This window comes from Halichoeres trimaculatus, unplaced genomic scaffold, assembly GCF_033239565.1.
Source record: "Halichoeres trimaculatus isolate MK-OKI-2021-1 unplaced genomic scaffold, fHalTri1.1 fHalTri1_scaffold_13, whole genome shotgun sequence".
In the NCBI taxonomy this organism is placed as follows: domain Eukaryota; kingdom Metazoa; phylum Chordata; class Actinopteri; order Labriformes; family Labridae; genus Halichoeres; species Halichoeres trimaculatus.
This window is the reverse complement of record NW_027437191.1, coordinates 31,596,826-31,623,934: the sequence shown is the minus strand read 5'-3', so window position 1 is coordinate 31,623,934 and position 27,109 is coordinate 31,596,826. Positions and strand designations below refer to the sequence as shown.

Genomic DNA, 27,109 nt, shown 5'->3' with positions numbered 1-27,109 from the left:
TGGCTTAAATGGTCAACCAGAGCAGATACCCCCAAACCCCCTCACTGCTGCGTGGAGGAGAATGCTGAAGTTGAACAGCCATCACTGCTCCGATTTGGGATGTAAACAGCCACATAGTTCCATGCACAAGCTTCCCATCTCTGAAGAAGACAGACTAAGTGTCTAGAGTTCGTTTATCAAGGAAATGTTCCAGCTACACTCAGTAAAACTGTGCATGTGTGTGCTAGTCACTTCACGGCCGACTGCTTTTCCAACTTTGGACAGTCCAACAGAGGGCTAGCCAATAGACTGGTCCTGAATCCAGGCGCATTACCAACCATCCTCCAACAAACCTGGGACCCTGGAAATGTGAGTATTTTAAATGCTGTGTGCTGTGGCAGATGTGAGAGCTTTTCCTCAGTGTCCCCCCTGTCTCTGTGGTAGCTTCAGGATGCTAACTTTAGCTGCGGTTAGCCTGTTGTTTTAGCCTGTAATGTTACAGTAAACGAGCTTCTCTGTTTTCTAAACATTGTGCACTCAGAGCTCGTGGCGCTGCTCTCAGTGACGCTGAAGAGCGGGGCGGTATCAGCGATGGCTCATTTACATAAGAAGGTCACGCCCACTGAATCAGAGCGTTCTGAACAGAGGGGCTATGAGAGCCTGGAAACAATGCTGCTGTGCTTGATTTATTGGCTTTTTGGACCAAAACATGTTACTACCATTTCAAGAAGACATCAATGATCCATATTAAACTGCAGAAAAGGAGCAGAATATGGGGCCTTTAAGAAGTACAAATTGTTTGTCAGTTAATTATCCAAGAATAAACTGAGTTTTAGTTATTGGAGTTTCAAGCTGAAAGTTGGTATTCTTTGCTTGCAAAACTTGTGTTGATTTTAACTTTTTCAGGTCAACTTAACACTTCTTACAGCAGTCCACACTTAAAAAAAACTAAAATCTTAAGTAATTTAATCTAATTTCCAGAGGAAAAAGTCTTTTTAGACTAAATATGAGCCACATTCAACTGATCAGTCGAAAAAAAGTGTATTTCAAGTTTGTTTTTTTTTTTCAAATCAGGTCTGAATTGTTTGAAACAAAAAAAAAAATTAAAAACATGAGAAAAGCTACTTGAACTAAGACATTATTCTAGTTTCAAACAAATTTTCTTGCCATTTTTTTGTCCCATTACAAGCAAATTTAGACTTCATTTTTGTCTTTAAACAACTTGAAACAAGCCCCTTTTCTGGACTGATAAGTTGGATATGGCCCCTATTGAGTATAAAAAGAACATTTTTACTTAAAATAAGAAAAAATGACTTGATAAGTTTTCATTTCTTTCAGTTGTCTCATTTGAAAGATACTATACAGCTTAAAAAAGCTCAAACATACATTTCTTTCCCTGATAAAAGTCCAACAACACTTAACGTGAGAAATAAAATCCCACATTCCTTCACAGCAATAAGAAATGATCTGGGTAATGATACAGATAGCTGAAAAACCTCTCGGTTTTTATGGCCATAAAGCTTGAAAGTCTGTTGGAAAATGTTCGTTCTTACAAGAGTCATGGGCTTGACTTTTCCAGACCAGACTGCTGGTTAGCATTTTCATAAACATCCTGTTATTTGGCGAGTGATATCTCTGAAAACAGCTACAATTAGTTCCCAAGCTACATCAAGCTACATAAAGCTACTGCAGCGTTAGCGTGTTGTCTTGCTAACGTTGTAGCTTCCTAAACAGAGTTAAAAACTTTTAATGTTACTGGTATTCAGGGATTGAAGAGTTTCCTTCAATATTCTGTTACACTGTGAAAAAACTAGGTTAGCTAAAACGCAGATAACTGCAAACGTTAGCTGCTGTATCAGAAGCTAACCTCTCAACAGAACAGTCATTAACTTTTTAATATAACTCAACATCTTTCTTCATTTTTACTTTTCTCAGTCTCATCTCTTTTGAGAAATTGTGGCATGTGAATAATTTACTCGACTCTTTACGCTATCCTGAGTTACAGCTGGATGCCATCACGTTAGCATGAGAACTGTAAGGGGATAGCTGCGTGATGAATGCGATGGATGTGTCGCGTAACAGGTGCAGGAGGCTTTTTACACTATGCCATGGTGGTAATTTCCCTGTCTATCAGCTTCGACGAATCCAGAAAAGAGCAGCTATTTTGGGTGAGAAGGGGGTGGGAAGGCTGGGAGCTGCACAGACTTCCATGTTACAAGCCCCTGATTACTATCATTCCTCCCAGACTATAATTATTATTAAAGGGTTGGTAAAAGACACACGACGGTGCTCGTACAATGTTGCCAAGAAGATAATTCCTCCTCCTTTTCTGCATGATTAAATGGCTTAATGGTCGTCCTAATGACTTGGCGAATGTACTCCCAGCTTTCACACCCACATTTCGTCACTTCTCTTATTCCTGGAGTGTCCTCAGGCTTGGCCTTGGTGTAGGTGTGAATAATGAGATTTATCATCTGTGTCATCTAACCTCTGTTTCTGGTCAGTCTGTGATTGTGTGTGCAAGCATGTTCCCCTGTCTCCAAGCATCATATCAGCCTCTGTGTGTGAGACATTGTTTTATTTACCCTCGCAGATCCTCTGATCGAGTGTTATCTGGCTGTGACAGGCAGACGGCCTTCCCTCTCTCGCAGTCACAGATGCCCCTCTGCACCGAGCGCGTGCTGCCGGGGCCCAAGTGACAGCAGGCGGCGTGGCCCACGCTGCCAATCAGCCGGTGACAGACATGCAAGTTGTTCTGGACGACAACCCTACACACTCAGACACAGACACCCAACTGTCTGCTGTCTTTCTGTCACTGCTGTTAGTGATGGTATAAATAAAAACAGCAGTCTCCAAACCATCTGTCCTGGTCCTGCTCAGCATATGAGATTCGCCTGATTCAGGGAGAAAAAGATGGATGGGAGAAATCCTGGGGGCATTCGACAGAATGACTAAAGTCTGAGCTAATCCATGTTAAATCAGGTTTATTGGACAAAACTGCAGCAAGGAACTGGACTTTGGTTAATCTTTGGTCACTTTTGTAAACCTTCATCAGAATGAAAGAAAAACGTCTGTGTGAACAATAAAAGCTAAAAAGTTATCCCAACTGATCCTTCTGGGTATGCAGGCTGTAAGAAGTTGATGCTAACTTAATTTCTGGTAAAGCTGGAGATAAAACTGTGGTTAGGGTTTGTGGAAATGCTTTATAAGAAGCCCAAACTGTATATCAACAGCAGTGATGAGTTTTTAAAAAATATTCAGCAGAAAATGCAAAAACTAACAAGCTAAGTTCATAAAACAAGCTAGGCTAATGTAAACAGCACTTTAGCTAGCATATTCCGCCTTTTTTGAAGTGTTTTTTACTGCCTGTAGATACATTTTTATCCAATTTTATGAGGTGGACTAGGATAATTTGCCATGCAAACAACAAATAGTGAAGACATGGTAAAGTATAGAAGCTGAGCTAATGTTAGCAGCAGCCTAGCTAGCAGTTTTCAGCATCTGTTAAAGAGCTTTGGATTCACATCTATCTTTCATCCAATATTCTTTTATTGCCTAAATATATTTCTTTATCACATTATATGATTAAGACTAGGATAATTTGCCATGAAAACAACAAGCAGTAAAGAAGTAAAGAAGCTGAGCTAATGTTAGCAGCAACCTGGCTCGCAGGTTTTAGCTTCTGTTGATGAGCATGAGGTTTACATCTATTTTTAACCCAACGTTTGTTAATTTAGTATTCTTTTATTTCCTGGACTAGGGTAATTTTCCATGTCAACAACAAATAGTGAAGAAATTGTGAAGTAGTGGAGCTAATGTTAGCAGCAGCAGCCTTGCTAGCAGCTTTGGACGTCTGTTGATGAGCCCTGGGTTTATATCTTAAACCTCAAATTAAGACATTTAGTATTTATTGTTGACTGAATATACCTTTAAATCTTATTTTATTAGTGGGACTAGGATAATTTGCCATTTAAACAACAAATAGTAAAGAAATTGTGAAGTTTAGAAGTAGAGCTAATGTTAGCAGCAGCCTGGCTAGCAGTCTTTGACATCTGCTCCATGGTCAACATCTATCTTTAACCTTAAATTCTTCTATTCAGTATCCTTTTGTTGCTTGAAAATATTTCTTTTTTTCAATTTATGAGGGGACTAGGATAATTTTCCATGTCAACAGCAAATAGTGAGGGAACTTTAACGTATATTAGTGGAGCTAATGTTAGCTGCAGCAGCCTGGCTAGCAGCTTTTGACATCTATTGATGAGTGCCAGGTTTATACATCTTTCCTAAACCTCAAATTCAAACATTTAGTATTCTTTTGTTGCCTGAATACACTTCTTTATCTCATTTTATTAAGGGACTAGGATTATTTGCCATGTAAATGAAAAAAAGTGAGGAAATTGGTAGGTTTAGAAGAGGAGCTAACATGAGTAGCAGCCTGGCTAGCAGTTATTCACATCTGCTCATGGTCTACATCTATTTTTAACCTTTAAATTTGTTTAGTTAGTATTATTTTATTGCCTATATATTTCTATATCACATTTTTCAAAGGATGATTTGCAATTAAAACAATAAAAATGAAGAAATAGTTAATTAAAGAAGCTGAGTTAATGTTAGCTGCAGCCTGGCTAGCAGCTTTTTACACCTGTTGACGAGCGCTGGGTTTAAACATCTTTCCTAAACCTCAAATTTAAACATTTATTATTTGTTATTGCCTGAATATACTCTTTTAAATCTCATTTTATTACAGGGACTAGAACAATTAGCCAAGCAAACAACAAATAGTGAAACAATTGGAAAGTTTAAAAGTAGAGCTAGCAGCCCGGCTAGCAGCTTGTGACATCTGCTTCATAGCCTACATCTATCTTTAGCCTAAAATTTATACATTCAGTATTCTTTTATTGCCTGAAAATAACTTCAGTTACTCATTTTATTAGAGGGACTGGGATAATTTTTCATGTAAATGACAAAAAGTGAAGAAACTGCCAGGTTAAGAAGTGGAGCAAAGGTGAGCAGCAGCCTGGCTAGCAGCTTTTGACATCTGTTTACATTCATTTTTAGCCTTGAATTCTTTTGTGTAGTATTCTTTTATTGCTTGAAAAGACTTCTTTATGTTATTTTATTAGGAGGACTTGGATATATTTCCTTGTTAACATTACATAGAAGGAATTGTGAAGTTAAGAAGTGAAGGAAATGTTGCTAACCTGGCAAGCAGGTTTTGACATCGGCTAAAGAACAGTGGGCTTATATCTGTCTTTAACCTAAAATTTGTTCATTCAGTATTTTTTAACTGCCTGAAAATACTTATTTTACTCATTTTATTAGAGTACTAGGATAATTTCCATGGGAACAACAAATAGTGAAGGAGTTGTAAAGCATATTGGTGGAGCTAATGTTAGCTGCAGCAGCCTGGCTAGCAGCTTTTGACATCTGTTGATGACATCGATCCTCATCCTCAAATTTAATCATTTAGTTGTTTTTTTTTGCCTAAAAAGATTTTTTTTTTATCTCATTTTATGAATGGGACCAGGATAATTAGCCAAATAGAGAAGAAATTGTAAAGTTAAGAAATGGAGCTAGAGTTGATTGCAGCCTGGCTAGCAGTTTTTGACATCCGCTTATGGTCTACATCTGTCTTTATTGCCTGAATATATTTCTTTTTTTTATTTTATTAGAGGGATAGGATAATTTTCCATGTAAATGACAAAAAGTGAAGAAACTTCCAGGTTTAGAAGTGGAGCTAACGTGAGCAGCAGCATTGCTAGCAGCGTTTAACTTCTGTTGATGACCACTGGGTTTGAATTTATCTTTAACCTTGAATTCTATTATTGAGTATTCTTTAATTGCTTAAAAATAGTTCTTTATCTAATTATATTAGGAGGACTTGGATAATTTTTCATGTAAACAACAACCAGTGAAGAAATTGTGAAGTTAAGAAGTGGAGCAAATGTTAGCAGCAGCCTGGCTAGCAGTTGTTGACTTCTGTTGATTAGCATGGGGATGGGAAAGACCTTAAATTTGTTAATTTAGTATTCATTTTTGCCTGTTAATACCTCTGTATCCCCTTTATTAGGAGGACTTGGATAATTAGCCAGGTTAACATCAAGAAATTGTTGAGTATAGAGGTGGAGCTAATGTTAGCAGCAGCCTGGCTAGCTGTTTTTGACATCTGCTGATGAGCACTGGGTTCACATCTATCTTTAACCTCAAATTCCTTCATTTAGTATTCTTTTAGTGCCTGTAATTACTTCTTTATCTCATTTTATTAATTAGACTAGGATAATCTGCCATGTGGAGAATGAATAGTAAATAAATACTGAGGTTTACAGGTTGTGCTAACGTTAGCAGCAGCTCTGCTAGCAACTTCTGTAAGACATATCTTTTTTTAACCCAAAACTTACTATTTTAATCATTTTATTTATCTTTTCTATGACAAAAAGATGGGATACCCCTATTAAAAACCAACTTTAGCACAATTTAATTGACTGTATTCTTAAGGTGTAACAGTTTGGTGGGTAGTCTTGTTTTGTTCAGCGAGAAGCTGGCAAAAGTTTTCATTGTTAAGCTGAAAAGTTTTGGTCCTCATTGTTAAAAACTTGTTTTCATTATTTTATCTAAATAAGAGCACATGGAGCAGACAGCATCCCTGAATATTAACAGCTACAGCAACCAAGAGCTTCTCTGTATGTGAATTTAAATTTTGACGACAGAGTCTGTACAGCTTATAATATTTACTCATTACAAAAGAAACTAACAGCTGTACTGAGATGGAGTCGAATCTCAGGCAATAAAACATTTTATTACAAACAGGGATGAGAACACAATGTCCTGGAAACATTCACTATTCCCTCATTGAGACTAAATCACTTGCACATGGACATTTTTAACAAGAACTGTTGTTTTTAGCGATCCAACATGACCATCATTAACAAAGACCGAGTTAACCTTAGTTTCCTTAACTTCGCATGTAATTAACTACTTCCATCCTGGACATGTGACACCATTATTTTTGTTCCCCAGCTAGAAAAGAAACCCTAAACAATAAGATTATTATCAGTATCTTAGACATTCGCAGGAGTATTTCATGACTGAATCTAAAACTTAAGATACAACAAGCTCTGAAAGACGACTGCAGACAGGAGACCACATACGCACAAGGCCCTGAGGTCATGTGATCTCATTACTCCCTCCATAAAACCACCCACTGTACACTTGTCATATGAGTAGACGAAATGGATCAGCGTTTTCACATGCCCTCGTGTAGGGTGTATTTATGGAGCTGAAAACTGTGCATCAGTCATTACGAGAACGAGGCTAATCAGCCGTAGATATATATATAAAAAAAAGAAAAAGCACCCCACAGAGTACAATCTCCGTCCTGCTGATTCAACTGTAGCCAGCCAGCATCTGTCAGCCTGTGATATAAAACATTTTGTTTGTTTCTCATCCTCTCCCACCTGTCCCTCTCAAGCACAGCGTCCTCACACTGTTTACGGTGAGATATTTCTGCGCCGCCCTGAAGACGACAAACATGAGAGAGTTTGAGCCGTCTGCCTGCCTGCGAGTGAGAAACTTCATATTTACCCTGCTCTGATTTCTCTGCTTACCCAAGCTGCTGGTATGCGCTGCTTGATGTGTGTGTGTGTGTGTGTGTGTGTGTGTGTGTGTGTGTGTGTGTGTGTGTGTGTGTGTGTGTGTGTGTGTGTGTAGTATGTGAGTGTGTGAGTGTGTTTGCCAAGTTTAGACACTTTGAGGAAGAAAAATCAGTGAAGCTGACTGAAAATCATTTCAGGAGGGAAGTTATGAGTTTTCTGGAGGTGATAGGCACAGAATGAAACAAAGATGATGATCAAGTGTTTTTGTCTTATTTCCAGTAGAAATGTCTTTCTAGACTTAATATGAGCCACATTCACCTGACCAGTCCAGAAAAATGTCTCATTTCAAGTTACTTGAAGACAAAAATGAGGTCTAAATCTTTTATAACAAGTTAAAAAAATCTGCCAATGGAACAAGAGAAAAGTTAGTTGTATTAAGACATTATATTTACTTGTCACAAGAAACTCAGACCTCATTTTTGTCTTTAAATAACTTGAAACACTACATTTTTCTGGACTTATCAGACCACTTTTACTTAAAAACGTTTCCGTTTTTAGCAGTACAGGACACTTCATTCACTCTTTACTGAAAAAACTAAAATCGTTTAAAGTTTTTTTTGTCTTATTCTCTGTCAAAAATGTCTGATGAAACTTTATATAAGTCACATTGAACTGGTCAGTCCAGAAAAATGTCTTGTTTTGGGCTGTATGAGGACAAAATGAGGTCTAAATTTCTTGTAACAAGTATAAAAAAAAAATGTCTTAAAAAAGGAATAATGTCTTAATCCGAGTTAGTTTTCTCTTGTTCCATTGACAGATTTCTTTTACTTGTCACAAGCAATTCAGACCCCATTTTTGTCTTTAAATAACTTGAAAAAAAGACATATTTCTGAACCAACTTGTTGGATGTGGCTCAACTTTTATTTTAAAAAAGACAAAAACACTTGATAAAGTTTCAGTTTTTTTGCAGTATAAGACGTTTTTTTGCTCTACACTGCCAAAAAATCCTATTTTAAGTAAATTTCTTTTATTGTACTTGACATGAGTCACATTGAACAAATAAGTCGAGAAAAATGTTTCGTAACAAATAAAATAAGATTTGCCAAAAGAACAAGAAAAATGTGTCTAAATTAGAGGTAGACCGATATTTCGGCCGGCCGATATATCGGGCCGATATTTGGACATTTGTCTCTATCGGCCATCGGCCGTATTTTCTTTTAAAAAGCCGATTTTTGATCCGTTGTATAAGACGATGCAATTTTTGATCAGGCACAAAAAAGATGAGCACCTCAAACTTGTGGAACCACTTGGATACATTACATACTTTTGTTCAAATTATATTAATAAGTTTAAATTTCTTTTTTGACATTTTAAGAAGAGTGTGAATGTTTACTACTGCTTGTTACATTGTGTGTTTACTCAGACAAAATATGTCATTGTTTTGAAAGCTGAATAAATGTTCAGAGGACTGGACACGACTTGTTGTAATCGATTTCTTTTAGTTGCTCAGAAATTGCTGCGTTTCACAAAAATGTGATAAATATATATTTATTTAACAATCGGCCTGAATATCAAACTGGAAAAATCGGCTATGCATATCGGCATCGGCTGCCCAAATTTGGAAAGCATCGGCATCGGCCCCCAAAAAACCCATATCGGTCGACCTCTAGTCTAAATACTTGCTTTAAACTAGCATAATGTCTCAATCCAAGTAACTTTTCTCTTGATCCATGAGCAGATTTTTGCTAGTTGTACTTGTTAAAAGAAATTTAGACCTCATTTTTGTCTTTAAATAAATTGTAAAAAAATATTTTTCAAGACCGATTTGTTGAATGTGGCTCAACTTTTACTTAAAAAAGAGAAAAACACTGCAAAAGGTTTCAGTTTTTTGCTTACAAGACAGTTTTTTCACTCTACACTGCCAAAAAACTGAAATTTTAATCTAATTTTAAGTACAAATTGTCTTATAACACTTGATATGAGCCACATTCACCTGACCAGTCCAGAAAAATGTCTTATTTCAAGTTATTTAAAGACAAAATGAGGTCTGAATTGAAAAAAAATGTGCCAATGGAACAAGAAAAATGCTTTTAAAAAGTTTTTCTCTTGATCCAATGGCAGATTTATTTTTTTATGACTTATTTTTACTAGTTTAAAGCAATTTAGACCTCATTTTTGTCTCAAAATAGCTTGACATAAGACAGTTTTCTGGACTGATTTGTTAAATGCGGCTCATATCAAGTATAATTAGACAACTTTTAGCTGAAAAATGACAAAAACACTTAGAAAGATGTCAGTTTTTTTTGCAGTATAAGACAGTTTTTTCACTCTACGCTGCAAAACCGAAACCTCATCAAGTGTTTTTGTCTTATTTTGACTTCAAATTGTCTTATTACACTTGATATGAGTCACATTCAACTGATCAGTCCAGAAAAATGTCTTGTTTTAGGTTGTTTGAAGACAAAATGAAGTCTGAATTTCTTGAAATAATTTTAAAAAATATGCCTACAGAACAAGAAAAGGGTTTTTTTTTCATGTTAAAAGCAATTCAGACCTCATTTTTGTCTTTAAATAACTTGAAATAAGAGATTTTTTTCTGGAGTGACCATGCAAATGTTGCTCATATTGAGTCTAAAAAGACATTTTTAGTGAAAATCAGACAAAAACACTTGTTGATATTTCAGTTTTTTGCAGAGGAAGACGGTTTGGTCACTCTGGAGAAAATAAAACAAAGTGAGTTTGGTGGATGGGGGCGGGGCTCGCTCGGTAATAACAACGTGACCTAAATTCCACTGACAATTATGAGCTGGTGATCATAAAGTGGAAAAGACATCCAGCATTAACACGATCAACCGGTATTTTTTGCACACGAATCCCTCTGGGTGCACATTTTACTTCTTAAAGTCACATGTGACTTTAAAAGTTTTTACATGACTTTAAAAGTTTGATTCCGTCATCACGTGAAGTGTTTGTGTCCCTGAACCGTCTTTAACCAGCTGATAAACTGGGGCTGAAGTGAACCAGTCTTACCTGCGATGTCCCACAGCTGTAACCTGACCAGCGTCTTGCTGTCCCAGTTGATAACTTTTAGTGCAAAGTCGACCCCGATCGTCGCCCTGTAGTGCTGCGAGAAGAGCTGGTGCACGTAGCGTTTGATGATGCTGGTTTTCCCGACGCCTAATTCCCCGATGACCAGCACTTTGAACAAGTACTCCTTACACTCAGACACCGAGCCCCCGGCCATGCTGACTCTGACACTGACAACTGCTTTCTGTGAACTCAGACAGCTCCTGCTTCCTGGCTCATGTAGGCTGCTGGTCCTCCTGTGCTCCTGTGGTCTTGTGGTCTTGTGGTCCTGTGGGGGGCTGCTGAGGACTGGCTGGGCTGCTGTGCCGGAGGGATGAGGGTCAGACGCAACACAAATTACATTTGTCTCACCCAACTTTTTTCTGACTCTCCTTCCCCACCTCCTCCTCCACCTCCTTGTCCCCTCCTCCTGCAAGCAACCACCTGATAAGTCACAGGACCCGGAAATGAAAGAGAAAGTTGACGTGTGGGGATTCTCGTGTTGCTGTGGTGACAGGAGACGGTTATTGATTACAGTAACATGTGGTTCACACTCCCACACCTTTTCATTATAGTGTCATTACCATAAGAAATAAATCAGCAACACTGTCTACAGACAAGTCCATTCAAACTGATTATAAACATGATTATTCTACAAACGACTTGTAGATACATTTCCAATGAAAAAATCTTGTTTTTTTCCCCCTCATTTTTTAAATCTAAACATGAGACCACATTTAGGGAAAACTTCCCTGTCATAATTTCTATTGTCCCTATAAATCCCAAACACGATTTTATTCTTGAAAAAAATAAAAAAAAAAATAACAAAATTAAAATAATTATAATAATAATAAAAAATAATAATAATTAACACAAATTAAAAAAAATAAATAAAAAAAAATACCTGCTTTATTCAATATTTTTTATCAGGTGAAAAAAAATGTAAAAAAGTTTTATGATTAAAAAGAATATTAAAAAAAATTCTGTAACTTTTAATTAAATATTTACATAACTGAATGGCAATTTATTACTTAATATCATAAACTAGCCAATATTGTCATACCAGTGGTATGCACAAGGGGGGGTCTCCCAACCTCAAGGCCCAAACATTGGAAAACACGTGCTAAAGTGTCCTTTTGGAAGCCAGAATATGTGCTGAAGTGACCTCTTGGTTTCTTTACTTTTCCTTAAAAAATCTGTGAATGCTGCTGTGTTGGACCCTATCATAGTCCTGTTTGGAGTCCTGTTAAACATGTATAAAAAATGTAATTTATTTTTAAAAATAAAAATAATTATTTTTTCCCTTTTTAAAATATAAATATATATGATATATTTAATAACATATTGAATATTAATTTATATTTAAATACTTATATATTTTAGTATTTTTCAAATATATTTATTTATTTTTGATATATATTTTTCTACTAGGATACTTTAGGGCATGACCCTGTAGCTGAACTGGTCATAGAAAAAATACAAATAAAAAAATATATAATAAAAAAATATATTAAAAAAATAAAAAGAGGGTTAAAATCACTGATATCACTGATAGAACTCACACTTTATCAGTGGCAGATATATTTTTTATCCAAATCATGCCACTTCCTCTGAATGGAAACCTTCAAGGTGAATGCATCACTTTTTTGTCACAATTGAAGGAAACATGACGGTTATGGGAATAAAGTTGAAACATTAGAAGATAAAAGTCGTTACATAACAAAAAGGAGTCATATTGTCACAAGAAAAAAGCTGGATTGACACAAGAATAAACTAATGTGACGATAAAAAAAGTTTTTATTCTATGTGAAAGAAGCCATGTTACATGACAAAAGTTGTAATATTATGTGATTAAAGTTATAATGTTATGAGAAAGTTTTTTTAATGAGAATAAAGTTATCTTATAGGATTGTGATGTCAAATGAAAAAAAAATCACTCATTATTAAGTCTATTCCCTTATTGTTTTGTCCCTACTCTTAAAATCTTTAAAACCTTTATTACCTCCGCCAAGGAGGTTATGTTTTTTGGAGAGTTTGTCTGTTTATCTGTGGACAACATAACTCAAAAAGTAACAAACAGATCTTGATGAAATTTTCAGGAAATGTTCAAAATGGGATAAAGAAGAAGTGATTAAATTTTGGAGGTGATCCGGATCACCATCTGGATCTAGGACATTTTTTTTACTTCTTTATCATTGTGAGATAGGGCTGTTTTCACCATATGTGTAAATAACTCCACCATAGATGTTCAGATTGCTTTGCAAAACAATAAAAGACAAGGTCACCATAATTTCTGACAGAAGTATGATCTAGATTCTGGAGATATTCTGGATACTGTGTACTGGGTCATCATAATTTTCAACACTGTCAGGAAACAAATTATCGTACAAACCTGCAACTAACACTAAACTGTAGCAGACAGTCTGCTGAAAGGGAGTATAACATTAAAGTAAGATTTAAGTGTTGGTGACAATCACAATATGAGCTCTCTGAGTGCTTTTCTAGTTTTTCACCTTTGCCTTAATCCTCCATCTTGCAAACCTGCTGATGTGTCAAAAATAAAGTGACTGTCAGTAAAACACATTTGACGTTACAATTTGCACTTTTGAGTCTACTGCAGGCATGAACCAGTCTTCTTATTATAAAGAGTTTTTATTTTACAGCATTGTTCAGCTTGCCCAAAACATAAAGGCCTATTTCATTCTAGGTTGGACAGTGTTAAACAGGTGGCACCCTCGTTTATCTTAAATAGTTAAAATCATCAAACAACTTACACTATAAGAGACTAAAAACATTTGGAAATACAATACACCTGCACTATGTACTGTATAGGCTTGTACTCTGAAATAATTTGCGTTATAGATAAATAACTAAGAAACTTAACCTCAAGTAAACTACTTAAGTTCATAATGCAAGATCGAAGCAAAATCCAAACATGTAGAATCGCAATACAAGAAGCAAATCATTGGTTACTGAATATCTTCAAGAGGATACAGTCGACTCAAGTTAGCGTTAAAAGTTACCCAAAAAACCAAACACAACGCTCGGTGACGAGATTTCATCTGAGGACAGCTTCAAAATGTATAAACTTTTTTTTCTTGACATTCTAAATATAGAAACATTTATCAGTATTACAAACAAACCACCTGTGTGAAAAACAAGAGATGGTGTAACAGTATTACAAACTTTGAGAACTTGTACAAGTACTGTGTTTTTAATACAATGACACAGCCAAATCAGAAAACGTAAGAAATATCAACACGGCATGGAAAGCGAAAAAAGTAGGTCTCGGATCACGTCCCCATGCTCGAGAAAAGTCAGGGTGTAAACTGACGTCCCACCATCTACAATCACCTGTATCAGCTACATGGTTAAAGAGTGGAAAGAAGCAGGGATGGAGGTCTAAAAACAGCTGATTGGCACATTGTTTCCACATCGTATATCATACAGCGCACGTCTTCGTTAGGATAGATTTTGTGATGCAACACGTAAAACTTACTGCACTTTTCTTAAAAGTTAACTTCTTTGTAGTATTTAAACTGCGATGAGCTCCTATGAAAGAAAGCGGAAATTAATTAACGAGAAAAAGGCGAAAAAGCAGAAAGTTTCAGGATAATCAGACCTGGCGTGAAATGCACTTGAGCTATGGCAGTCCCCTAGAGACAGATCAGCCTCTGGTTGTATCTTACAGTTTACAAACACATAAAAACTGTGTTTCCCTCAAAGACTGTTAATGCGTCGTTGTGATTCCTCTTGTTGCTTAATTCCTCAAAATTTGGCATGAAAGCTGACAAGATTTGGCACAGTTCCCTGCTTTTACTGAAAGGCTCTGTGAGAAAACAGCCCTTCAGGAAAGGTAGCACTCATGATGATGATGATGATGATGATGATTCCTGGTTTTTCTACTCGTTATCATTACCCCTTACTGGGAGAAGCTGAGTATACGGTGGGGAAAATAAGTATTTAACGCATCAACTTTTTTCTCATCACATTTATTTCCAAATCTGCAATTCAAACTAAATTTCTCCCAGACATTTGTATTAACTCAAATAATCCACACATGAAAATAAATCACAACGTTCAGGTCCATAAATAATGATTATGGTGAATTAAGTACGATAACACAAGAAAAAAGTATTGAACACGCCATGGAAAGGCTGTATACTTTGGCAAGGAAATGCACCATACCACCTGAAATCTGTCAGTAATTATTACTTGAACTTCCAATTAGTGCAAACCAACATCAGCTGGGCTAGAGCTAATTGATGGTCCCATAAAAAAGGTCGTTTTTTTCACCAAGCAGTTAGATACCACACACCTCATGATGGGTAAAGGCAAAGAGCTCTCTGAAGACATTCACAACCTGATTGTTGCTCAGCATCAGAATGGAACTGGTTACAGACTTATATCAAAGCACCTGAATATTCCAGTCAGCACCGTTGGGGCCATTATTCACAAGTGGAAGAAGCACCACCTTACCATCAACAGGCCATGCACAGGAGCTCCTTGAAGATTTCTGACCAGGGAGTCAGAAAGATAGTCAGAAGAGGACTCAACGAGCCAAGGACCACCCTGAAAGTGCTCCAGAAAGACTTGGAGGCAGCAGGTACAATTGTTACAGAGAAAACAATAGGCAATGCACTCCACCACACTGCAAAAAACTGAAATCTTATTAAGTGTTTTTGTCTTATTTACAGTAAAAATTGTCTTATTGCACTTGATATGAGCCACATTAAACTGATCAGTCCAGAAAAATGTCTTGTTTCAAGTTATTTCAAGACAAGAATGAGGTTTGACTTGCTTGTAACAAGTTAAAAAAATCTGCCAATGGAACAAGAGAAATTTACTAGAAAATTTGTTTGAAACTAGATTGACATCTTCCTTTAAGTAATTTTATTCTTGTTCCATTGGCAGATTTTTTGAACCTGTAACAAGCAAGTCTGACCTCATTTTTGTCTTTAAATGACTAGAAACAAGACATTTTAGTGATCTAGTCAGGGGAAAGTGGCTCGTATTAAGTCTAAAAAGACACTCTCTACTGAAAATAAGACAAAAACACTTAATAAGATTTCTGTTTTTTGTAGTGCACCATGGCCTCTATGGACGCTCAGCCCGCAAGACTCCATTCCTCAAGAAAAGGCATGTTGAAGCTGGTTTAAAGTTTGCTAAACAGCATCTTGACAAGCCTGTAGAATACTGGGAGAATGTTGTCTGGTCAGATGAGACCAAAACTGAACTTTTGGGCTGTCATACTACAGACCATGTTTGGAGGAGAAATGGCACTGCACATCAGCCAAAAAACACTACACCAACAGTGAAGTTTGGAGGTGGAAGCATCATGGCATGGGGTTGTTTCTCATCTCATGGTGTTGGCAAACTTCATATAACTGACGGAGCAATGAATGGAGCCATGTATGGGGAAATTCTTGATCTGAATCTGCTGCCATCCACCAGGATGATGAAGATGAGACGTGGCTGGACCTTCCAGCAGGACAACCATCCAAAGCTCACGGCAAAGTTGACTCTCAAGTGGTTTCAAAACAAGAAAATCAATCTGTTAGAACGGCCTAGTCAATCACCTGACTTCAATCCAACTGAACATTTGTGGAAAGAAGTAAAGAAAAGGGTTCACCAGAGGGCACCAAAGAATATTCCAGATTTAAAGACAATCTGTGCAGAGGAATGGGCCAAAATCACACCTGAGCAGTGTGGGCCATTAGTTCAAACATACAAGAAGCTTCTGGAAGCTGTCACTGCAAACAAAGGCTTCTCCACTAAGTATTAGATGAGTCTCAGTTAGCGTGTTCAATACTTTTTTTCGTAATTAATTCCACATAATCATTATTTATGGACCTGAACGTTGTGATTTCTTTTCATGTGTGGATTATTTGAGTTAATACCAATGTCTGGGAGAAATTTTGTTTGAATTGCAGCTTTGGATATAAATGTAATGAGAAAAAAGTTGACACATTCAATATTTATTTTCCCCACTGTAAGTACAGGCAGGCAAACGAGAGCGTAAATGAAACATCAGAAACCTCAGATGATGATAAAAACACGTCGTTGAACAGTGTGTAAGCTGGACGTCTGTGTGTGCTTTCTGCTCTCACAGTGTCGAGGAGCTGTGTGCGTAGTCATGGAGGATGTTTGAGGTGTAGATCGAGCCCCCGAGCATGGACTCCATGATGGGGGAGCCGCTCAGAGAGTCCCCCGAACACACGGAGTCTCTGAAGGGGGAGGGAGGCGACAGAGCAAGGGAGTCCTCCAGAGTCGGTTTGCTCTGAGTTAAATCCTCGCTGTCCTCGTCCTCCTCCTCCCCCTCCTCCTTGGCATCGTAAATATAGCTGTGTAAGAGGTCCAGCTCCTCCTCGTCCTCCTCCTCAGGCCCCTCTCCTTCGAAAGCCCCCACTTTTGGGGCCAGAGGAAGCTGAGAGGGTGTCAAGCTCAAGGGCTCATTGGCAGGAAGTGTCTCCTTGGTGGAGTAGTCGTTCAGTGCAGGAGCGTGGGAGCTGTGCGTGTTCACCACAGCCCCCTGCGCGCGCTCCGCGGAGCAGCCCTTTAACACACGAGAAGCAGGCTTATCAGGCTCTTGTCCAGAGCAAGTGGGGTTCCAGAGGGGGCGCTGGGAGTCGCCCTCGTCGTCCTCCTCGGCCAGGTTGCACAGAGGCTTAGCGCCGCGTGGTTCTTGAGGGGGGTTGGGGTCTGTGCCAAAGTCGCAGGAGGCCGGCTCACAACTGTGGAGGTCGGGGGTGTTAGTTAGGGGCCGGATGACCGCCGTCTGATTCAAGCCGGCTTCCTGTTTCCTCACATGCACAGACAGTCTGTGCCACACATTCCCCCCCCTCGGAGGGTGTCTTGCACCTGATTCAGACCATGACACAGACTTGCCATTAGAACTATGAACGAGATAAAGACCCAAGTTACTCACACAGGAAACGGGCAGGTGGGTGCAGAAAAAACATCAACACAGCAGCAACATGACAGCAGAAGAGCAGCATTTCAACATTTCTGATGTTAAAATACTTTAATCAGCGTGTTAGGGGTTCAGGACCCGTCAGGAGCTGGTGATTCATAATGATCTGAATCAGCATTATGATCTTACAGATCCACACCTGAGCTCTACAGGCTGAGACGACTGTACAGAGGCTCACGCTACAAATAACATTTCTCCACATTTAGCTCTGAAAACATCACTTTTTCTGCAGATTTAGAGAAATATTTGAGAAATATATGTGTCCAATATTAAATATAATGATCTCTAAGGTTGGTCTTAAATTGGATGAAGCTCCTGTTCTCACTGAAGAATCGAGAGACCGTATTGCCCACATCTGCTTGGCCAATTTCTTATCTATATACCTCTTCTTCTTCTTTTTTTTGTCTCTTTACACAGAATGGCATAAATTGCCAAGACAGTGCGTTTGTTTTTGTTGAGCGTCTCCCACTTCTGGGTTTTTTCTCCTCTTCCTTTTGGTGTTGCAGAGCTGGATACAAGAGTCCAGCTCCCAAACACCATAGAAGAAGAAGAAGAAGGATACAGAGTCCGATGCGCGGACGTAAAGTGTGAGCAGTGAAGTCGAGTCAGAGCAACGGGTCGTATAGTGTGAGAACATGATTCGTAGGCTTTTGGTTTGAAATATCGTATAGTGTATGCTCGAGTTAAAAGATTTCTAAATCTTAAGCAAAGATTTCAAAATGTAAAAAAACTATAGAAGTTTGAGGAAGTGATCCAGCCAAGCAGGATTTTGAGAATGTCAAGCTCTACTTCTTCGATGTTAGCAACAGGATCCTCGACAGCACCATCACAGCACTTGGTACGTTTCTTTTTTAGCTGATTTAGCCGACTGTGTTTGACTTTCTTAAAATCCTGCTTGGCTAGATCGCTTCTTCCAACTTTTATTTTGGTACTTCCAGCGGGTAGGAATGTGATTTTGCATATTAGCTAAATATTTAGAAACCTTAGCTAAATATGAGGAACTCTTTGCTCAAGATTTAGAAATCTTGACTTAAAATTTGGATATCCTTAGCAAAAATTTGGAAATCCAAGATAAATATTTAGTCCAAGCTAAATGTTTAGAATTCCTGAGCAATTTTTTAGAAATCTTCCAAGATTTAAAAAGTTTTTAATCAATATTTAGAAATCTTTGCTCAAGATTTAGACATTTTTAATTAATATTTAGAAATCTTGACTTATTATCTAGAAATCCTGAGAAAATATAGAATATATAAATCTTGACTAAATATTCAGATATCGACTTAATAACAGTAAATCTTTGCTCAAGTTTCAAAAAATCTTGATTTATTATCTAGAAATCTTGAGCAAACATTTAAAAATCTTAAGCAAATATATAGAAATCTTAAATTATTATTTAAATATCTTTGCTTAAGATTCTAAAATCTTTTTCTTCACTTGGAAAAAATTAAATACAGCATTAGAGGATGCTCTGACAATTTTAATAAGATATGGGGTCCTTTTTTTTCCTTTTTTGACTCTCTTAGGTCTTTGGATGACTAATGTACTGTTTGACAATCACATTGAGCAAATCTTATTTCTGTGCTCAGCTGTCTTATACGTGTTTAATTTTTCATTTTTATTTATTTATTTTTATTTCATTTTATTTTTTTAATTATTTATTCTTTTTAATCTTTTTTATTTATTTATTTAATTATTTTTAAGTTTGATTTATTATACGAATTATCAGTTATTTTCATCGTTATTTTACTTAGTATTCGCAATGTTTTTACTATATTCTTATTATTTTTTATTATTTTTATTATTTTGATATCTTGGTGGGAGTGGGGTTAACATGTTGGTTGTTCAGGGGGGACAAAAAAAGGGTATTGTGTACAATGTAATGGAAATGTGCTATGTTGATAACCCTAATAAAATAAATATTAAAAAAAAAAAGATTCTAAAATCTTGACTTAATATTTAGAAATCTCGTGCAAAAATTTAGAAATCTTGACTTGGTATTTAAAAATCTTCGCTAAAGATTCAAAAATCTTGACATAATATTCAGAAATATTTCATAAGTCTGAAGTCCTGGCTAAATGTTTAGAATTCTTAGTATATATTCAGAAATCTTTCCAAGATTTAGAATTTTTTAAATTAAAATTTAGAAATCTTTGCTTAAGATCCAAAAATCTTGACTTCTCATCTAGAAATCCTGAGCAATTATTGAGAAATCTTGACCTAATATTTAGAAACTTTTAATTAATATTCAGAAATCTTGACTCAAAATTTAGAAATCTTTACTAAAAATTCTAAAATCTCGACTTAATATTTAAAAAATCTTGACTTAATATCAATAAATCTTCGATCAATTATTTGTTAGCATATATTCAGAAATCTTTCAAAGATTTTGAAATCTTGACTTGATATCTAGAAATCTTTGCTAAAGATTAAAAAATTTTGACCTATTATCTAGAAATCTTCAGCAAATATTTTAATATCTAGACTTAATGTATTTCAAACTTTTATTAATATTTAGTCTTAGATAAAAGTAAAGAAATATTAAATAATTCAAATAAAATCTTTATGTTTTTGAAAGCAGCTAACTATTTAGAATCATGAAATTTATTTATAACATTTATATATAACATTGCATCTTCAGTAAACATTTAACATTTATAAATAATATTTGACAAATATTTCTCCCAAATATTTATGTAAAACTGCAGAAAAAGTGATGTTTCAGAGCTTAATGTGGAGAAATGTTGTTTGTAGCGTGTGCAGCTTTACAATCAGCAGCTCATAGATTACTTCCTCTTGTCTTGGTCACAGATAAAATGGGATGCATGCTTTTGGAGTAACTGCGTCAGTTAGCGCCTGAACTGGCCTGAGACGACAGAGTTTGGTGCAGAGGGAGCTAAAGTCTGGCTCTAAGGTGATTGGTTGGAGAGATGGGTCAGGGGGGAGGGGCGTTCATGCTGAGAGAAGTTACATGTGAGGTTAATTCAGAGTAGGAAAGCAGCAGGGTGCCAGAGCTCCTTCTCAGAGGGCTGCAGTGTCAAAAAAACATCTGGATTTTTTTTTTTTCATCGTTTTAAGAAAAAGAAACTTGATTCAAAGCAAAACCAAAAGAAAGTTTTCACAAAAAATCTCCCCTCGTCCGTGGATTGGTCGATAAATCAAAACGTCTTTGTTGGCAGTGCAGCTCTCCTTGAAAACAGCTGATCGACACCCAGGCTTCATCGTTAGCCAGCAATGACAGTATGCAGACGATACGCTGCTCTGTTTACGATGTTTCAGGGTTAGAGGATTAGGAAGGTTGCATAACATGAGCTGGAGACAACACGTATTGGGGTCACTGTCACACCTGCCCCACTTCTTACTTTAGACACCTGTCCATGTGCCACTGCTGTGGATCTCAAAACAGTTATATGCAAATCTTAAATCTAATCTGAATGTCAGAAATCAAAACTTTAAAAAACAAAAACAATGACTGTATCTGTACTCAGACTCCTCTCCTGTGTTAGCTTTTTTATTTAGCTTATTTCACTCTCAGGGGGAGGGGGATGCGTCACATCTATCTGTCTTCCCTACCTTCCTAAATCAAAATATCACATCACTTTTACTAAGATTTAGTTACCTACGCTGCATGTTGTATCATATGGGCCACATGAAAAAATAGAAAAACTGAGATTCCAAGAATGAAGTCCTAATATTGTGAAAATAAAAGTCATAAAATGTGTGAAGAGAAGTGCACTGGTGAGAAACAGCTGAAGAAGAAAAAGTCACAAAAAATGTTGTTGAATTAGTAAATTTACCCCACATTTACCATGTGGCAGAATGAGGGAAAAGTCTTGAATTTCCAAAGAAAATGTTCCTTTTAAAAGATTAGTTTTAAATCTACAAAACATCTTACGTTAAAAAGAAGTTGTAAAACTGTAAAACAGAAATAATTTTTGATTTTCAAATGTCACAATTTTCCAGGACCAAATTCATAAGGTGAAAAAAATCCTGTATTGATCAAACTGTTACTCCCCATAGAAAGTCATAAATTTGTGAGAAAAAGACATTTTTTAAATATTAATATTATTATATTAAGTTTATAATCTCTGAAGAAAAGTTTTTGGTTTTCATGAAAAAAGCCAAACTTTTGACAGCTAAAGGAAAAAATAAATTTTTGGATCATAATGCTTTTTATTAAAAAAAAAAAACATTAAATACGAAAAAGGAAAAAAAATATTTAATCTTTAAGATTTTAATAATTATACATAATTAAGTTTTTTAATTAGAAAAAGTCACAAAAAATGTTGTTGAATTTAAGAAAAAAAGCACAATCTAAAGGATGAAAATTTTTCATTATGTAAATTTACAATGTAGTGAATTTACAATTTGTAAAAAAGAAATAAAGCGGAAAGTAGTCATTGCACAAGAGTAGAAACTTGTAAAAAAAACTGTATGTGATAGAAGGAAGTCCTAAATTTTCAAAGAAAATATTCCTCAAAAAATAGTTTTACATCTTCAAAAAAAAAAGCTTTAATTCTGCAAAAAGCTTTACATTTTTATGAAAAAAAGGGTAGAAATTAACAATAAATAATTTTCAAACCTTGAAGAGTCACAATTTTGCCAGACTAAAATCAAGCAAAGTCATAAATTTGTGAGAACAGACATTTTTATAAATATTAGGTTTAAAATCTATGAAGAAAAGTTGTTGGTTTTCATGACAAAAAAAATTACACAACCAAAGGACAAAAAAATTTTTAAGAAAAGTGCTGTTCAAAAAAATGTTAAAAAAGAATAAGAAAAGGTTTTTCATTTTTGAGTGATTAATTTGCTGGACCAAAGTTTAATGGGAAAAAATGCTATGAAATAATAATGTCAGTTATAAAAAGTCACAAATATACCACAGAAAAAAGGTCATTTGAGGAAAGAGTTAAGAATTAAAGAGTTAATTCTAAGATTAAAAAAGTTATAATCTTATACGAAACAAGTTGTTATCACAGGTTATGGTTTGACATTAGACAAAATATCACACTGAGGAATTTCAGGAGAGTAGACATTTTTCTGCTCTAAAATATGGAATGTGGATCATATTGTGAATTTATGCTTTATCAATTTTTTTATTATTATTTCTTATAAAAATGTCTAATGTCTAAAAAAGCATTTTTATTTGTTTTTACAAAAAGTTCCCCAAGTTTTTCTTCACGTTATGCTCTGCACTTCCTGTTTTAGAGTCTAATCCATGACTTTATTCTCATAATCTCAGTTTTTCTTCCATAATATGTCCATTCTACTCTCAGTTTTTATGCTGCATAAATTAGATAATAACAACAAGTCATGCGTAAACACCCAAACCAGTCATATCGTTTAACAACACGTGCGTGTTCCTTGAAAATTAAAAACTGTCAAACATCATCTCCAGGAAACTTTGGACTCATCGTCCTGTTTGAGTGTTTAGGCATTGATCACAGCACAGAGAAAGAAAACCAACATGAAACATCACTCACTTGGCGTTTCCAGATCCGGGCTTCTTGCGGCGGAACATGTTCAGGAAGCTGTTTCCTCCGCACTGAGCCGCCGACTTCCCGTCCCCAACGTGCATTCGCACCACGTCAGACGTGGTGAAGGCGCTTCGGACGTTCCTTTCCGGTTTGGCGATGATAATGTACATCTTAGGCGTAAACATGCAGCCCAGCGCCACCGTTACGCTCAGGCTGACGGAGAAGGACGTGGTGATGATCTTGTAGTTTGAGCCGAAGTAGATGGGCACGAAGGCCAGCCAGATGATGCAGGTCGTGTACATCGTGAAGGCGATGTATTTAGCCTCGTTGAAGTTGGCTGGGACGTTGCGAGTCTTGAAGGCATAGTAGGTGCAGCTCATGATGAGCAGGCCGTTGTAGCCCAGCGGCGCCACCATGCCTACGTTGCTTGTGTTACAGATGAGGAAGACCTCTCGTATGCTCGGGTAAGACTTGATTGGCTCAGGGGGCTCCAGGATAATGAGCGTGATCTCCAGAGTTAGCTGCACGCTGATCAACATGAAGGCGATGATCACCTGCGCCCAAGCGCTCATGAAACGCGGCTTCCTGGTGCAGATTTTCTTCTTGCTGCCCGCCAGGATGCGGGCGATGCGGTTGGTTTTGGTCACCAAGGCGGAGTAGCACATGGCAGACGAGAGGCCCACGAGGAGCCGCTGTAAGTAGCAGGAGGCCACAGTGGGACGGGCGATGAGTGTGAAGGGGCAGATGTAGCCCAGGAAGATGCCAGCCAGGATGATGTAACAGAGCTCTCTGCTGGATGACTTCACCACGGGCGTGTCGCGGTACTGGATGAACACAAAGGTGACGAAGGAGGTGATCAGGATGCCCACGCAGGAGAACGCCACCGCCACAATGGACTCCACATCGGCCCAGTCCAGATACTTTAGGGGCAAGGGCTGACAGCCTGGAGAGGGAAGAGGATAAACATGGGATGATGTTGATGCCAAGTATCTGGCAATCAATACTTAATGGTATCAATTTTATATGTATTTGTCAATATATATACAATGCTGTGTTCACGGCCAGCATGGAAAATCGCCTATCCTTCCACCCCCTCACAGTCACAAGGATGTGTTTAGGTAGTATTTTCCTTGAAAATATTTATTATTAATAATAGTAATAATAATAATAATAATAATAATAATGATGATAATTTATATTAATAATATATTATATTAATTATTATCATTATTATTATTATTATTATTATTATTATTATTATTATTATTATTATTTTAATTATTCAATATTTTGTTTAAATATTTTCCTTCATTCATGGACTAAATTAACCTCAGTCCATGACAGAGCTTTTAACACAAAGTCTTAAGAATAAAGTCTTAATATTTTGAAAATAAAAGTCATAAATATGTGTGATGAGAAGTGTTCTAGTGAAAGACAGCTGAACAAGGAAAAAGTCACAAAAACTGTTGTTGAATTTGCAAATTTACAGGACAAAGTAAAAAAAAAAAATAAAGAGAAAAGTGGTAATTTCACAAAAGTAAAAACTTGCAAATTTGTGAGAATAATGTTGTAAGGGGCAAAAAATGGGTGAACTTGTGAGATAAAGTCACATATTTTAGACTTCAAAGTAGAAAACCTAAAACATAAAGTCACTGAAATAGAAAGAGAAAGTTAAAATTTGTTTTTAAATTTTATAACTTAACTGAACTAATCTTGTTGGAGACCTGCCATGGGACTGCAGATGTAAATTAGCTTTAAGCTAACTCTGGTACAATGCATCAAATGGTGACATTTATTTTTAATATTGTACATGGTCCCTTTATAGATAAATAAATAAAAAGTTGTAAATTTTTAAGAAATGTATCTTTGTCCTTTTGGTTGTACTACGTCAAGGTTTTTGGTTTTCAAAAAAGCATTTTTTAATTAATTTTTTGTATAGGCACTGTGACAGAAGAAAGAAAAATTCCAAATTTTCAAGGATTTTCTCTAAATTTTCCTTGTGAAATACTTAAAATTTACAAAATAGACATGCGTTGAAAAAAACAGAGGGGAAAGTACACAAAAAAAACTGTTTTTGATTTTCAACAGTCACAAAAAAATTTGTATTTAGAAAACTGTTACTCTTAAAGCAAAGTCATAAATTCATGAAAAAAGACATTTTTTTTTTAGGTTTTTAGGGTCATATTAGGTTTAAGATCTGGAAAGAAAAGTTGCTGGTTGTTGTGAAAAAAAGTCAAATTTTTAGATGGCCAAAACTTAAAAAAAAGAGCAAAAAGCTGTCTAAAACAACAAACAAAAAAAATTAAAACTTGGTCTATGACAGAGCTTGTAAAGCACTACTCCTAACTCAAACCAGTTTTCCTCATTGAAATGAATTGAAATGCTATTAAGCTGTTCGGGACCCCAAGTCACACCATTTTATTTTTGTTACACATTTTTAGATAAAACTTATGATCCTAAAAATTATAACAATTTGTTCTTGACTTACATATTTAATTAGTTCAGTGTCGGGCTTGTCACTCAAATTTCCCCATTGAAGTGAATTGAAATGCCATTATGGATGCCCAAAAAACACTGTTTTTTTTTTTTTTTTGTATTTAAATAACTTGAAATAGGACATTTTTCTGAACTGGTCAGGTGAACGTGACTCATTAAAAGTCTAAGACATTTTCTACTGAAAATAGGAAAAAAACATGATAAAATTTCAGTTTTATCCCGTGTGGTTTTGATTGAGTGCAGTGACTGGTGTTCTTACTACTCTACCTGAGGACCGTTATTTTGTTTTAGGCTGTGCTAGGTATTTGGTTTCAGTATCAAACAGGCCAGAGACGCACAAATTTGGGGACACAGAGAAGTCAGGTCTGCAGCAGAGATGAGAGACTTTAAAAATGGCCTCGGGGACTCATCCCAAAGCTGCACTTCTGCCTCATATGTGTAAGTGTGTCAGCTCTGTCATGATGCACCAGCAGCACGCTTGTCATCCACCACTCAGAGGAAGTTGGTAGTGCTTAATGGGAAAAGACTGATATCCCTCGACTCCCAGCTTAACACTCCATAAATTACATGCTGCTAATAGCATTACACTCAAGCACAGCTCTGCTGCATGGGAACCCGCCTCTTCTACTACCGCACATCACCGACTTCCAATGAGCCGAAACATGAGGAATCATACGTTTTAAAATAGCCTCACATGTTGCGTGGAGAGGAGCGGTTATTTCCAACACTAAATGTTAAAAAAATGAATGTGAAAATGGAAGTGCAGAGCTGTGAAGTTTTATTTAAAGCGCTTCTGTGAAAGTGCAATTGAGGGGAAAGTGTCTGAAGCGCACTACAGTGAAGTGTTTTTCCAGGACCACACACCTGGCTTGGTCACACAAAGTACAGATGATTAAAGTTGGTAAAGATGAAAAACTCTTCCTCATATCTCACAGGCTTTCTGCCCTAAACTAACAAGTCCATACATGGATTAAAAAGAAATGACTGAACATCAGGGCCAATATGCATGTCTAGCAAAAAAAATCAATTAGCACATGAGCTAGCTAGCCAAAAGAGGGTTAAATTTAACAGTGGTAGACCCCACCGTTACATGCGCTAACGACAGCTCGTTTGGCTGAGCCCAGAGGTCCCAGGCCCACCCACATTTCAACAGGCCCACCCTAAACTTCTCTATTTCTGTATTTTTTTTTTTAATTGAAAAAGAACATTGTTGAATTTGGCACTTGTTCATTTTGTTAGTGTAGCCATGTGTTTCAGCCTGTTGGGAAAAAAAAACCCAAGTTACAAAACAAATTTAGCTTTACGTTGGTGATGTGGAGATCAGAACATTATTTTTAGGTATATTTTTATTTATCTTATTTACAATGCTCTTACAGCTTATAATAAATGGAACGCCATAGCAGTGCAGCCTACTTGAGTGTTTGAGCGTTAGAGCGCCACTCTTTGGTCGGTACCATAGAGAGCGATTGTAGGTAGATCTATCTGATGCACAAAAGGGTTATAAAAATGCAACTGGAGGTGATAAAAAC

General features: G+C 36.5%; 2 protein-coding genes across 3 annotated transcripts in view; both read right to left on the bottom strand.

Annotated features, from left to right (window-relative positions):
* rab32a (RAB32a, member RAS oncogene family) overlaps nucleotides 1-11,080 on the bottom strand; it is a 30,760-nt gene extending 19,680 nt beyond the window's left edge. The window contains exon 1 of the mRNA XM_074684713.1: nucleotides 10,602-11,080. Within this exon, the coding sequence (XP_074540814.1) occupies nucleotides 10,602-10,815 (214 nt within the window). The 5' untranslated portion in view covers nucleotides 10,816-11,080. The remainder of the gene's footprint in view (nucleotides 1-10,601) is intronic.
* A 1,750-nt stretch (nucleotides 11,081-12,830) lies between these two features.
* Nucleotides 12,831-27,109, bottom strand: part of grm1a (glutamate receptor, metabotropic 1a) — a 67,952-nt gene continuing 53,673 nt past the window's right edge. Inside the window, exons 8-9 of one of the 2 annotated variants that reach the window (XM_074684711.1) lie at nucleotides 23,091-24,027; nucleotides 12,831-17,533 (exon numbers count right to left, since the gene is read on the bottom strand). In XM_074684711.1, coding sequence (XP_074540812.1) covers nucleotides 16,744-17,533; nucleotides 23,091-24,027 — 1,727 coding nt within the window. In that variant the 3' untranslated portion in view covers nucleotides 12,831-16,743. The remainder of the gene's footprint in view (nucleotides 17,534-23,090; nucleotides 24,028-27,109) is intronic. The other variant, XM_074684712.1, reaches the window with a different exon arrangement.